At 42.7% G+C, this 15,076-nt stretch overlaps 2 protein-coding genes across 4 annotated transcripts in view; both read left to right on the top strand.

The window, feature by feature from the left end:
* The first annotated feature begins 1,895 nt into the window (after positions 1-1,895).
* gpr20 (G protein-coupled receptor 20) lies at positions 1,896-9,889 on the top strand. Its single transcript, XM_024389769.2, has 2 exons — positions 1,896-1,990; positions 7,989-9,889. The coding sequence occupies exon 2, from the start codon at positions 8,012-8,014 to the stop codon at positions 9,107-9,109; it is 1,098 nt and encodes a 365-aa protein (XP_024245537.1). The 5' UTR covers positions 1,896-1,990; positions 7,989-8,011; the 3' UTR covers positions 9,110-9,889.
* LOC112243909 (solute carrier family 45 member 4-like) overlaps positions 1,901-15,076 on the top strand; it is a 34,824-nt gene continuing 21,648 nt past the window's right edge. The window contains exon 1 of one of the 3 annotated variants that reach the window (XM_042318222.1): positions 1,901-1,990. The gene's annotated coding sequence lies outside the window, so the exon portion shown is untranslated. Of the gene's footprint in view, positions 1,991-10,045; positions 10,629-15,076 lie in introns of those variants that run through there. The other 2 variants (XM_042318224.1, XM_042318221.1) reach the window with 2 other exon arrangements.

Below are 15,076 nucleotides of genomic sequence, written 5' to 3'. Positions count from 1 at the left end.
CAGCGAAGGGTCTGTCTAAACAACACTTAGAATGTCCTCAAACGTTCAATTCATGATGTCCAAACCACTTGGACTGGAATGAAACAAACATTCAACCAGCGTCTCTTGGACATTGCAGGCAACACAGTTCTAATTCCATGTCAGAAGTAGAGTTGCCTGCTTTAGATCCAGGTCTGTAGATCCAGTCCAGTATATACACCTTAACTCAGGTCTGTAGATCCAGTCCAGTATATATACCTTAACTCAGGTCTGTAGATCCAGTCCAGTATCTACACCTTAACTCAGGTCTGTAGATCCAGTCCAGTATATATACCTTAACTCAGGTCTGTAGATCCAGTCCAGTATATACACCTTAACTCAGGTCTGTAGATCCAGTCCAGTATATACACCTTAACTCAGGTCCAGCAGAGTAGGGGTCCTTTTTTTGGTAGTGGGGGGCGATGTGCTGTTTTCTGCCCGTTTTCAGGAGGGACCATTCAATGAAACACAGCTCCCTGGGCTTTGTCATGGTGACACAATGTTTAGGGGGCTGGGACGAGGAGAGTTGACTAGGACTGCATTAGGCTGGTGATCTCCAATGCCCACAGACAGTTCATAGTAAACACCCTGGGAAGATAGGTAACGCTTGTGTTGTTATTTTACCTGTGTAATAACACTGTAATTAAACTAGTAACAGAGTTGTATTAGCATGTTGAGACATAATACTTTAGTAAATACATTATTTTGACAGTTTCAATAATGCAACTGATTTGATACCTCAAAATGAGTCAGCACAGCTCACAGCAATAGACTTTTCAGCTCATTCTGCTGAACATCAATAATTTTTGTGTGATAACAGAGTACTGACAGTACCAGAGAAATGAGGTCCCTAACAGGAAATGTGGAAAAAGTAGAGACTCATTCTGGAAGATGAATGTGTCTAGAAGAGGTTCACTCATGGGTCATTACTTAGCTGGTACCAGAGACAGACTGGCCATAGGACAGTTCTGGCAAATGCTAGATGGGTCGTCCATCTTTAGCCCGGTGGGCCTGTCTGAATTGGGCTTTTTCCACCAAATTATTATTATTCTGGCTAATAATTGAGACCTCGAGGGAAAAATGGACCGGTGTTCCCCAGTCTGTCCCTGAATGGTACTGTACTGAAATGATGTTTTCCAGTCTAGAAGTGTCAAGTGGAATCATCAAACTAACTTTTCACTTCAAATGATCTTTGTTATGATTCACTTTGGTTGTCCTTGCTAACTTAATGTTTGTATTGATGTAAATAATGGAATATGTGTTTTAAAGAGATCCCAGATCTTGAGTTGAAATGCAGTCATATGTTCCTCATGGCTGTTCTAGGAGGATGCCACTTGATTTTTCTCATTTGTATGAAACCTCTGAAATCAGCTTTTGTGAAAAAGACTTACCAATTTCCACTTACTTTTTTTTCAGTCTCACAGGAATAAATTCCGGGATATTCCACAAGACTGTATTCGCTTCCCAAATGGCACCCTATTCCCTTTATAGCACACTATAGTGCCCCCTGGTAGTGAAAGTAGTGCACTATAAATGGAACAGGGTGCCATTTAGGAAACAGTCTGTGGTACAGAGAGTCCTTGTTTAGTGATGTCACAGTTGATGTAAACTTAGGAAGACTTCCTCTCTAAGTATCCTCAGCTAAAAGACCGGGGACCGGATTAGTTAGTGTGATGCTGAGCGGAAGAGTAGACAGGGAGGCTAAGGCACAGAGAGACAGAACTGTGGGGTTTCCTTTTAAATGTTTAGATATGAGAAGAGTGCAGAGCCGTATGCTGGGGAGCAGAGGACCAGAGGTAAACAGTGAAATGAGGCGTTGACACAGTAGAGGCATAAACTAGGAAGCCTTAGGGGCAGTGAGGTTCTGGACTGAGGAGGCCCTGGTCTCTCTACTAACCTCAAGGGGACCAAGACGTAACCTCAAACTGGCCAACAGATTTATTGATCTCCTCACTCTTCTCTAGGCGTTGAGGTAAGTAGGGATGGTTTTTTTCTTTGTTTATTTATTCTTTCTTGGAAAAGATGTCAGTTCTTTCTGACTGAGACGTATCAGTGCAATATTGTTGACAGATGATGATGGATGTTTTTTGCAACACTTAGTAAGATTCACTTTATGTAACAAACTCTGCATGTTACTGACACTTAAATGGTTAGAGGCTATTGCCTTATATGGTGTTTATGTAGATTAGGCTACATCGTGGGATTTCACCCATGTGATTCTACATCCTGCCTGAAACAAGGCATGTTCAGAACTCACACAGGGATATTTATTTGCACAAGGTTTTTCTGATCTGTTGGGATCCCTGACTGAACTTAGTTTGCTGTCTGTATATCAGGACATGACATCCTTTAAACTTTTAAAGCCCCCATGCAGTCTTTTTTATTGTATTTTTTAATCATTACTGTATGTCTAAGTCCCTGTGTGTTTATTTAATAAAATAATTCCAAAATATATTTTTTATCATTTACTTCCCTGAGCCTCTTTTGGCCATAGAAATGATCAGTCTGATCATGTGGGTGTAGGAAACTCATTCTCTATATATAATATATTGTGCATACTCTCATAAAAAGGTCACTGTGTTGAAATATTATTTTTAAAAACAGGAAAATCCGGTTTAACTGCACTGTTCCTTTAAGTTAAAAGGCAGTCCTCTGACGATCATCTTATAAAGTCACTATCATAACTTAATCATTACTTATATCCTTGCCACTGGGTAACACGGGTTGAATCAATGGTTGTTTGTAGACATATCTACTGTATCTACTATAGGCCTTGGTGTGGCAGGTAGCCTAGTGGTCAGAGCGTTGGGCCAGTAACCGAAAGATTGTTGGATGGAATCCCTGAGCTGACAAGGTAAAAATCTGTCATTCTGCCCCTGAACAAGGCAGTTAACCCACTGTTCCCTGGTAGGCCGACAAGGTAAAAATATGTCATTCTGCCCCTGAACAAGGCAGTTAACCCACTGTTCCCTGGTAGGCCGACAAGGTAAAAATATGTCATTCTGCCCCTGAACAAGGCAGTTAACCCACTGTTCCCTGGTAGGCCGACAAGGTAAAAATATGGCCCCTGAACAAGGCAGTTAACCCACTGACAAGGTAAAAATATGTCATTCTGCCCCTGAACAAGGCAGTTAACCCACTGTTCCCTGGTATGCCGTCATTGTAAATAAGAATTTGTTCTTAACTGACTTGCCTAGTTAAATAAAGGTTCAATTGAAAACATGTCTGTTTGTGTCACTTTGAGGTGAAATATCAGACCGCTATATGTTGTTTTTGGTTTGACTGTTGATTGTTTTTAAAATAGCAACAATACATCACACTACTATGTTTGTGGTTGATCAACTTGGGAGTTGCTGCTGAGGCTGGAAACACAGTGTGAGACAATTGTCAGCAGAAGTTTGTCAATGAATGTTTTGTAACTGGCAGAGCAAGAAAGCATTTCTCTCTGTAATCTCCTCAGAGAGCCGTTTGATATCACATTTCCTGTAAATTACACCCTCTGTAACACATATTACTACTAATGATGATTAACTTGGCCTTGTGGACTGGATAATATGCAGGGATATATCAATTAAAATAGTCATTCAATCCCATGTATTTTTTGCATGTCTCTTTACAATGTGCTGTAGGCAGCCTGTGGCCACATTGCTCTCGTTGCTTTTGACAAATGACATTATTCATTTAATTATGCCCTCAACTGAGCATGTTATACTCATTTGCTTGGATGTTCTAAATTGTTCTTCAATGTAAATGTAGTAGTCAAATATTATCTCACTATGATGCATATATATATACAGTGCAATTGGAAACTATTCAGACCCCTTGACTTTTTCCACATTTTGTTACGTTTTAGCCTTATTCTAAAATAGATTAAATAAATGTTTTGCCAAATCAATCTACACACAATACCCCATAATGACAAAGCAAAAACTGATTTCTTTAAATGTACGAAAATATATTAATAATGAAAACTAGAAATATCTTATTTACATAAGTATTCAGACCCTTTGCTATGAGACTAGAAATTGAGCTCAGATGCATTCTGTTTCCATTGATCATCCTTTAGATGTGTCTACAACTTGATTGGAGTCCAGCTGTGGTAAATTCAATTGATTGGACATGATTTGGAAAGGCATATATCTGTTTATATAAGGTTCCACAGTTGACAGTGCAACTGGAATTGTCGGAAGGAATTGTCCGTAGAGCTCTGAGACAGGATTGTGTCGAGGCACAAATCTAATTCTGCAGCATTGAAGGTCCCTAAGAACACAGTGGCCTCCATCATTTTTAAATGGAAGAAGTTTGGAACCTCCAAGACTCTTTCTAGAGCTGGCCGCCCGGCCAAACTAAGCAATCGGTGGAGAAGGGCCTTGGTCAGGGAGGTGACCAAGAACCCGATGGTCACTCTGATAGAGCTCCAGAGTTCTGTAGAGATGGGAGAACCTTCCAGAAGGACAACCATTTCTGCAGCACTCCACAAAACAAGCCTTTATGGTAGAGTGGCCAGACGGAAGCCACTCTTCAGTAAAGGGCACATGACAGCCCGCTTGGAGTTTGCCAAAAGGCAAACTAATTCATCCCCCTCCTCTCCCCTGTAACTATTCCCCAGGTCGTTGCTGTAAATGAGAACGTGTTCTCAGTCAACTTACCTGGTAAAATAACAGATACGTTTTTTTTTTTTAAAGACTCTCAGACCATGAAAAACAAGATTCTCTGGTCTGATGAAACGGATATGGAACTCTTTGGCCTGAATGCCAAACGTCACGTCTGGAGGAACCTGGCACCATCCTTACGGTGAAGCATGGTGGTGGCAGCATCATGCTGTGGGGATGTTTTTCAGCTGCAGGGACTGGGAGACTAGTCTGGATCGAGGGAAAGATGAACGGAGCAAAGTATAGAAGGATCCTTGATGAAAATCTGCTCCAGAGCGCTCAGGAACTCAGACTGGGGCGAAGGTTCACCTTCCAACAGGACAACGACCCTAAGCACACAGCCAAGACAACACAGAAGTGGCTTTGGGACAAGCCTCTGAATGTCCTTAAGTGGCCCAGCCAGAGCCACTTGAGAGACTTGAACCCGATCGAACATCTCTGGAGTCCTGAAAATATATATGCAGCGACGCTCCCCATTCCAACCTGACAGAGCTTGAGAGGATCTGCAGAGATCAAATACAGATGTGCCAAGCTTGTAGCATCATACTTCAGGCTGTAATCACTGCCAAAGGTGCTTGAACAAAGTACTGAGTAAAGGGTCTGAATAGTTATGTAAATGTGATATTTCAGTTTTGCTATTTTTAATACATTTTCAAAAACCTGTTTTTGCTTTGTCATTATGGGGCATTGTGTGTAGATTGATGAGGGAAAAAAAACAATTTAATCCATTTTAGAATTAGGTTGTAACATAACATTTGGAAAAAGTCAAGGGGTCTGAATACTTTCCGAATGCACCGTATACACTGAGTATACAAAACATTCAGAACCCCTGGTCTTTCCATGACACAGACTGACCAGGTGAATCTAGATGAAAGCTATGATCCCTTATTGATGTCACTTATTAAATCCACTTCAATCAGTGTAGATGAAGGGGAGGAGACAGGTTAAAGAAGGATTTTTAAGCCATGAGACAATTGAGACATGGATTGTGTATGTGTGCCATTCAGAAGGTGAATGGGCAACTGTATACACAAGACAAAATATTTAAGTGCCTTTGAACAGGGTATGGTAGTAGGTGGCAGGCACACCGCTTTGTTTCAAGAACTGTAACGCTGCTGGGTTTTTCATGCTCAACAGTTTCCTGTGTGTATCAAGAATGGTCCACCACCCAAAGGACATCCAGCCAACTTAACACAACTGTGGGAAGCATTGGAGTCAACATGGGCCAGCATCCCTGTGGAATGTATTTGACACATTGTAGAGTCCATGCCCCAACGAATCGAGGCGTTCCTGAGGGCAAAAGGGGAGGGGTGGGTTGTATACTCAGTGTACATCACATAGCTGGTGAGAATTTCTTTAAAGAATTCCAGATGTCAGTGTAATCAGTCAGTTTCTGCTCCAAGTTAACACGCCTGAGCAGCCTGGCTGTTTCTATTCCTTTCCACTCAGCTGACTTCCCCACGATCTCCCTGCTTTGCCAGTCCCTCGCCACTTCTCTCTGCCCTAATATGGTTCATTGCAGGCTGTGGGAAGGGGATTGAGGATACAGAGGCCATCTATCTGTGTGTGTGTTGTGTCCGACTATTCCAAATGCACTACGGTCTACTTGGTGTTATACAAAGTGAGACTAAGTAGCTCTTCACAACAGGTACTTAAAGACAGGGGATTGTCTACAACGTATTGTCTTGTATACAATGACACTAATTTAGACTCACTTTGAACCTTGTAGAGAGGTCAGATGTTGAAATAGGTGGGTTTGTTTAAAAGTAATATTTATTGCATGATATCTGTAAGAACCGACGCTGGAGTAGAGAAGCAGGTACGGGGAGTGAACATTTCATTCTGCACAGACATGGAACAGGACAGGAGCAGCGTCAGAACCAGGTAATACAAAGACAAACAACAATGAATGCAGAAGCAGAGAACAGACAGATATGAGGTAACAACCCAGGTGATTGAGTCCAGGTGAGTCCAATGAATCGCTGATGCGCGTGACGAGGGAAGCAGGTGTGCGTAATGATGGTGGCAGGAGTGCGTAACGCTGGTCAGCCTGGCGCCCTCGAGCACCAGGGAGGGAGAGCTGGAGCAGGCGTGTCAGATATCCCTTTAAAGGAAGTTATCAGATAACTCTGTGTTGGTTGATTTCATAAGGTCCCAATCTCAAAAAAGGAGGGCAGAAATGCATAATAATATACTATGATGACACTGCAAATACCAAAAGCCCCACAAGAATTATGTCTGACATCTTGAAATCATAGCATCTGTTCTACTCTCTATTGCTCTCTGTGCTGATTCTCTTTGAAGAAGTTCACTTTGCCGGAAAACTGAATAATATGCATCATTTGCAATTCTCTATACAGCTGTATTTCCTATGTCAGTCCTGTTCCTATTGCTAGGGTATATTATGTAGCATACGTTTGCTTATTTTTCTGTCTAAAAGCCCACCTCCACTGTTAAATATACAAATAAATTACACCCGTCTCTGATTCCCATGTCTGAGAAAACGAATGGATTTCTAGTTGGTAAATAAACACTTGAAATGAATGGAATAGCTCAGATGCCCTTGTAATTGGCTCGTTAATGGGGTTGATGCCAACAGAAACAAACACTGTGACCGTACCACAATGGGAGTGGATGGTGGAGAAGTAGTGACATTGGTGGCTAGAGTCCAGGGCCCAGGTCAAAGTTGAATAAGTGTTTAGGTAACAGAGGATGCCTGTTCTCATGAGACTCCAGATCCTCAGGAAAGATCTCCCTACCTGATATGTACACACAAACATACATGGTTACTTTATCTGGGTTGTGTCTCAAATTGCACCCTATTCCCTATATAGTGCACTACTTCTGGCCAGGATTTTGGTCAGAATTACTGCACTATATAAGGAATAGGGTGCAATTTGGGATGCAGACCTGGACTGCATACACACTGACGTCCGCATGATCCAATGGAATTGGCTGTATAATGTCCGACAGACTTTTCCCATCCAGTATCAAGTTAGAGTATTTATTTGGATCACCTCATCAAGTAATACAACAACAATGATTGGAATATAATTGTGTCAGCAGGGGGCTGATATTTTGTTCATGAATGTTTTGTAGTTTCAGTCTTCAGTCTTTAGAGACCACCATCTAAACATTATTACAACATCATTATGATATTGGTTTATGTTTAGATTTCCAATAATATTTTCCTGAATATTCAGTGTATTCACAATTCCTCAACTAAAAATGCCATGATAAATAGGTGTGGGCTAGTTGTGTTGATCTGAAAAATGAACCCACTTAACTCCATATTGTTTTTTTGTGGGTTTTTTTCAGGCCGCGGGGCCAACCACAGAACCATGGAGCCTGCCTATACTGGGATGTCACTGGATAACTCGACCTCAACAGTGATGCCCATGGCGACCTCCGCCGGCAACACCAATGTGAGCAGAGAGCCGTACATGCACCGCCTGGCCCATCTAGACGAGGGTCTCTACAATGACTTCTACAGCCTGTGGATCTGTCTGGTGGTGGTCAACACACTCATCTTCATGGTGGGAATGGTTCTCAACACCCTGGCCCTGTACGTGTTCTGCTTCCGCACCAAGCCCAAGACAACCTCAGTCATCTACACCATCAATCTGGCTGTCACAGACCTACTGGTTAACCTCTCCCTGCCCACACGTATCATTCTCTATTACAGTGGGGGAAAGTGCCTCAACTGCTCCTACGTGCATATATTCAGCTACTTTGTCAACATGTACTGCAGCATCCTCTTCCTCACCAGTATATGCGTGGACAGATACCTGGCCATAGTACAGGCTGAGGCCTCTAGGAAGTGGAGGAACCCTAACGTGGCCAAGGGGGTGTGCATTTTCATCTGGCTCTTCGCTATCGTGGTCACCTACTCCTTCCTCACCACGGCGTTCCGACACGCGGGCTGCTGCGTCTCCAAGCTCTTCGTCCTGACCGTCTTCGAGTTCTTCCTCCCATTGGTCGTCATTGTGGTGTTCACCGTGCGCATCATGTGTGCCCTGTCCAACTCCAGTCTGATGCAGCAGAGCAGAGAGAGGCGCGTGCGGGCCGTGCAGCTCCTCACCACTGTCCTGGTCATCTTCACCATCTGCTTCACCCCGTTCCACATCAGGCAGGTGCTGGTGTACTTCTACCCCGACATGCCCCACCACATCATTGTCTACCACGTCACCGTCACCCTCAGCAGCCTGAACAGCTGCATGGACCCCATCGTCTACTGCTTTGTCACCAACAACTTCCAGTCCAGCATGAGGGGCTTCTTCCGCAAGGCGGAGGCAGAGCTGGAGCAGACCAGTGGGAACATCATCAGCATGCAGAATAGCTCCAAGGGCTCGGGGACTGTCACAGCTATCGCTCACAGTGTGATGATGAACGTCCTGTCCTCCTCTCCCCAGCATGGGAACCACATAGCGTTAGACTGAGAAAGGGATGGGAAGATTGAGGAATGGGATGTTCAGTGTTCAGAGAGAGATGGACTTCTATTGCCTAACTGTGAGACTCTGGAGTGCAATTGACATACTACAGTAGGCTATTCTCCCATTTGAGAAAATGCTTTCCTGCTTCTATTATTGTAGCCTATTGTTGGCTTGGAAATGTAAGTACTTGAAGACATTTTCGGACAAGAAACGTTATTTCTCCTGTGTTGGCCTACACCAGTCACGATAGAGGGCATTGAGACTGAATACGACCTATAACGTGTTTATAGCAGCATGATTTATTTCTACTGTACAATTATCATCTGAGGAGTATTTGTTTACTTTGATCCTAGATCTTATGGACCTCTGACAAAATAGACAAGTAATATTCTACTGCATTGCTATGGAAACAAATAGAAATATATGATAAACAGCTTCTGTAGATTAATGTGTGACATTGTTGTCACAATACATATTTATCGTCAGCCTTCTCAGAAACTGGTTTTATGCTAAACTTATATTACTGGCAAATATTACCAAACCAATTGTCCAAAAACAAGAATAAAACATACAAAAACTTATTGATTTTATAGCAAGAACTCATTTAATTTAGTTTGTATTACTGTTGGAGGGCCAGTAGCGTGCACTCTTCACTCTGCCCCAGGGCAGTGAAGGGGATATTTATTGACCTGTGTAGGGTGCCTCGTTTCGGCTGGGACATTAAACAGGTGTCCTGACTCTCTGTGGTCATAAAAAAATCCCATGGCACTTAATGTAAGAGTAGGGGTGTTAGCCTAGTGGTTAAAGCGTTGGACCAGTAACTGAAAGGTTTGCAAGTTCAAATCCCCGAGCTGACAAGATAAAAACAAATCTATTGTTCTGCCCCTGAACAAGGCAGTTAATCCACTGTTCCTAGGCTGTCATTAAAAAGAAGAATTTGTTCTTTACTGACTTGCCTAGTTAAATAAAGGTAAAATATAGATATTTTTAAATAACTAAATCCCCAACCTGGTTCCATTCCATCATGGCCATCTAATCACCTCCCTCATTCCTAATTGGTATAATATAACTCACCTCTCCACCTGATTGGGGTGAGCGTTCTGGCACAAAAATGATCGCCATGCATCACCCTGGTGGGTGCTGCACATTGGTGGTGGATGAGATGAGTTTGCCCTTTACTATGTAAAGCGCTTTGAGTAACCGTAGAAACGCGCTATATAAATACACTCAATTATTATGTTTGTTACAATTATCACAGGACAAAAAATGCTACTGAATGTTGTGTACATTTGTTGAATAGCATCCAAGCTTGCCTCCCATTGGATAGAATTAGAGCAATTGGTCATCGATTTTCGTGATGTCAGTAGGTACTGCTTTTTTACCGTGGCAATTAATGAGATTGGGCAATGCATTTTGTCATTGGACTGGGCATCAGCGTGTCGAAACAACTAGCAAGATCAGGCAACTCGGGAACACCGACGACTAAGGAACGTGAATACTTTTTTACATTGGAAAAAGGGATCAGGTATATTCGATTTGTGTATTTTTATCAGCATTCGGTAGCCCATCCCAAGTTAGCTTGTTATCTACGGGTTACATTCATCATAGCTAGCTAAAATACCGTAGCTACCTAGCTAGCTTCTAAGCTAACGTTAACTAGCTAGTTAGCTACCGTCTGATCATGTGAACACACCTGTCCGTTGTATCGTTAGCGTTCGTGACAGCTTGTACAATCTACTACACACCAACGTTAATAGCAGAGATGGTCTATATTGTAGCGGGCTTTGACGTTAGATATGGGGACAGTAATACCACTAATATACTGGTAACTCATGCCAGAACAGCATAGTTAGCTAATGTTACAGACTGAGGAAGTTAGTTAGCTCTTTAGCTTGCAAACTTGGCTAGCTTATGTAACGTTCGCTAATTTAGCAAGTTATTGATGATAAATACTTATTTCTTACTTCTGAGATAAAAGAACCAGCCAGACAGCATCTTCACTAGTCCTGTCTACAACGTATCCCAACCATTGAGGTGTAGAATAACGGTCCCAACCTATAGTGTGCGACTGCAGCCCGCATTAAGAGGGCGTTCCTGCATATGGGCATTACTGCATCTGTAGGAACGCCCCCTCGAGCATCCCATTGGTTCCTTCAAGAACCCCCCAAAAGGTAAATGAAAGTATTATACGTTTTTCGTCTCCTGTGTACCAGGCAGGTGTTCTATGACACTGGTAGGCAGTGTCCTTCGCTCCTGCCTGCCCTCATCATTAACAGAACTGCCTTAAAACAATGCCTGACAGGCGGGGTCGAAGGACAGTCTACTGGTCGTCCCCCACTAGTGCGGGAGGCTAGGGCAACACAATGTGCTAGTTAACTAGCTAGCACAGTGTCCTTCGCTCCTGCCTGCCCTCATCATTAACAGAACTGCCTTAAAACAATGCCTGACAGGCGGGGTCGAAGGACAGTCTACTGGTCGTCCCGCACCACAATGTGCTAGTTAACTAGCTAGCACAGTGTCCTTCGCTCCTGCCTGCCCTCATCATTAACATAACTGCCTTAAAACAATGCCTGACAGGCGGGGTCGAAGGACAGTCTACTGGTCGCAACACGATGTGCTCGTTAACTAGCTAGCACAGTGTCCTTCGTTCCTGCCTGCCAAACACCTGCCGTCGTTAACATAACTGTAGGAAAACAGTTGCCGGTGTGTAAATCAAAGTTTATTTTTCACGTGCGCCGATAGCTAGCTACCATTGTTGCCCCGCCCCTTCTTCTGTGGGGTTTATTGGCAGTTGGCATCCAACGTTATGGTGCATTATTGCCACCTACTGTACTGGAGCGCCCCAATCCCCCACCTATGTACCAGTGTCAGAGTATGGGAGCGGAGCGTGCCCAATTTGCGGAGCAAGATTCCCAAAGGCTGGAGCGCTCCATGAACTCAGGGCAGGCCCGGCCCAGCATACATTTCTTGTCTGCAGTTATAGCCCCTTGCTTTAGCTACTGTCATGGAGTTTGTAAAATATTGTCATTTTTAAAAATAAAACACACAGGTGCAAAATCAAGGTGACTTACAAAGATGTGATGTCCACAACTAAATAATCATTGTGGAATCTGAACAGACACATCTGGAAGCAAGATGGTGTACATGCTAAAAGGGAGGAAGAGGTGGGTAGTTAATTGTCATTGGATCAAAGAATGTTTAAACCAAAAAAAATCTGATGTTAAGTTTCCTTAATTTTTGTTCTATTATCTATACAATGGGCCATCATTGATTTTTGTCCCAATGGGCCTGGCATATTCCAACTTTTTTCAAGGAGCTTTTAGTTTTGATTGGGTTATTGTGCCTAAAAACCTTTAAGCCTACTTAAAGAAAATATACTGCATCCCTGCCTAGCCTGGCAAGAGTGGCCAAAAGGGTGTTTAGCATCCCCAGTGGCTCTGCAGGCATGCTGCAGGCCTGCTCTCCAGGCACCTTCACTTAAGCCTGAAGCCACAGACTCACTTTTAAAAATGAATTCAAAGGCACTGAGCCTAATATGGAATTTTTGACTTAATTTGTATTTAATTCTAAGCAAGTCACAGCCTACACTCACTAACGTTCAAAAGTTTGGGGGTCACTTACAAATGTCCTTGTTTTTGAAAGCATTTTTTTTTGTCCATTTAAAATAACATTGATCAGCAATACAGTGTAGACATTGCTAATGTTGTAAATGACTATTGTAGCTGGAAATGGCTGATTTTAAAAAATAAAATGGAATATCTACATTGGCGTACCGAGGCCTGTTATGTGCTAGTTAGCGGCCATCAGACTGTTAAATAGCCATCACTAACAGAGGCTGCTGTCAACATACAGACTCAAATCTTTGGCCACTTTAATAAATGGATTTAATAAAGGTATCACTAGTCACTTTAAATAACGCCACCTTAATAATGTTTACATATCCTACATTGGATTAGGCTCAGATTAGGCTCAGGGTTCGATTACAGGCTCAAAATGGCCAGACACATAACTTTCTTCTGAAACTCTTCAGTCTATTCTTGTTCTGAGAAATGAAGGCTATTCCATGCAAGAAATTGCCAAGAAACTGAAGATCTCGTACTACGCTGTGTACTACTCCCTTCTCTGAACAGAGCAAATAGCGCAGTGCTTAGGGTCGTCGTCCTGCTGGAAGGTGAACCTTCGCCCCATTCTGAGGTCTTGAGTGCTCTGGAGCAGGTTTTCATCAAGGATCTCTCTGTACTTTGTTCCGTTCATCTTTGCCTCGATCCTGACTAGTCTCCCAGTCCCTGCAGCTGAAAAACATTCCCACAGCATGCTGCTACCACCATGCTTCACCGTAGGGATAATGCCAGGTTTCCTCCAGACATGACGCTTGGCATTCAGGCCAAAGAGTTCCATCTTGCTTTCATCAGACCAGAGAATCTTGTTTTTTTACGGTGTGGCTTCAGTCTGGCCACTCTACAATAAAGGCCTGATTGGTGGAGTGCTGTAGAGATGGTTGACCTTCTGGAAGGTTTTCCCCTTCTCCACAGAGGAACTCTGGAGTTCTGTCAGTGACCATCGGGTTCTTGGTCATCTCCCTGACCAAGGTCCTTTTCCCCCCCGATTGCTCAATTTGACCGGGTGGCCAGCTCTAGGAAGAGTCTTGGTGGTTCCAAACTTCTTCCATTTAAGAATGATGGAGGCCTCTGTTACGGTTTTCTTCCTGGGAAGGAGAGGCGGACCAAAATGCAGCGTGGTTATGGTTGAACATCTTTAATAAAGATGATAACGTGAACAATATACATAAAGAAAACGTGGAAAAATCGAAACAGTTCTAACTGGTGCAAGAGACAGGAAACAATCACCCACGAAATACTCAAAGAATATGGCTGCCTAAATATGGTTCCCAATCAGAGACAAGGATAAACACCTGCCTCTGATTGAGAACCACTCTAGGCAACCATAGACTTACCTAGAATACTACACTGAACACAACCCCATGAATCTACAAAACCCCTAGACAAGACAAACACATAATCACCCATGTCACACCCTGGCCTAACCACAATAATAAAGAAAACACAAAATACTAAGACCAGGGCGTGACACCACTGTGTTCTTGGGGACCTTCAATGTTGCAGAAATGTTTCTATCTTTCCCCTGATCTGTACCTTGACACAGTCCTGTCTCGGAGCTCTACGGACAATTCCTTTAACCTCATGGCTTGGTTTTTTTCTCTGACATGCACTGTCAACTGTGGAACCTTAGGTGTGTGCCTTTCCAAATCATGTCCAATCAATTTAATTTACCAGAGGTGGACTCCCAAGTTGTAGAAACATCTCAAGGACGATCAATGAAATAGGATGCACCTGAGCTCAATTTCAAGTCTCCTAGCAAAGGGTCTGAATACTTAAGGTATTTCTGATTTTAATACATTTGCAAACATTTATTCTAAAAACCTCTTTGCTTTGTCTTTATGGGGTATTGTGTGTAGATTGAGGAATTTTTATAAAACGAACAAAATGTGCAATAAATTGCGGATGCACAGTACATGCTGTTTAATATGACATGTAGCCTATTTGAAATGATGAGCGCTTGTTACATTCACCTTTTCATGATTATTATAATACTTTTCATTCATATCATATGTTTGTTTTTCCTGTGAGAGGAGTGGATTTTAGCAGAGCGGTTAGAAAGGATGAGAGATGAGCAGGATTTCCCACCACGCAACTATTCTTCCCATGAGAATATTGGAGCTAGCTAACTAGACTGGGTGGAGCGTTGAGGGGTGGGTTCTTCAAGGTCATTTTCCATATGAGGATGTTTAGAAGAACCAGTTGAAGAAGTTTGACACAAGGGGATAATTGTTGTGTGGTACATTTAGCCAGAACAGGTTTACTGTAAGACCTTTTTTAAATACATATTTTTAATCAAACATTTAATTCAATCTCTATTAGAACAGTAGGCCACCTGTTGGGTTGTTAATAGCTA

This window comes from Oncorhynchus tshawytscha, unplaced genomic scaffold (assembly GCF_018296145.1).
Source record: "Oncorhynchus tshawytscha isolate Ot180627B unplaced genomic scaffold, Otsh_v2.0 Un_scaffold_16570_pilon_pilon, whole genome shotgun sequence".
NCBI classification, from domain to species: Eukaryota; Metazoa; Chordata; class Actinopteri; order Salmoniformes; family Salmonidae; genus Oncorhynchus; species Oncorhynchus tshawytscha.
This window is presented reverse-complemented; position numbering and strand designations above follow the sequence as displayed.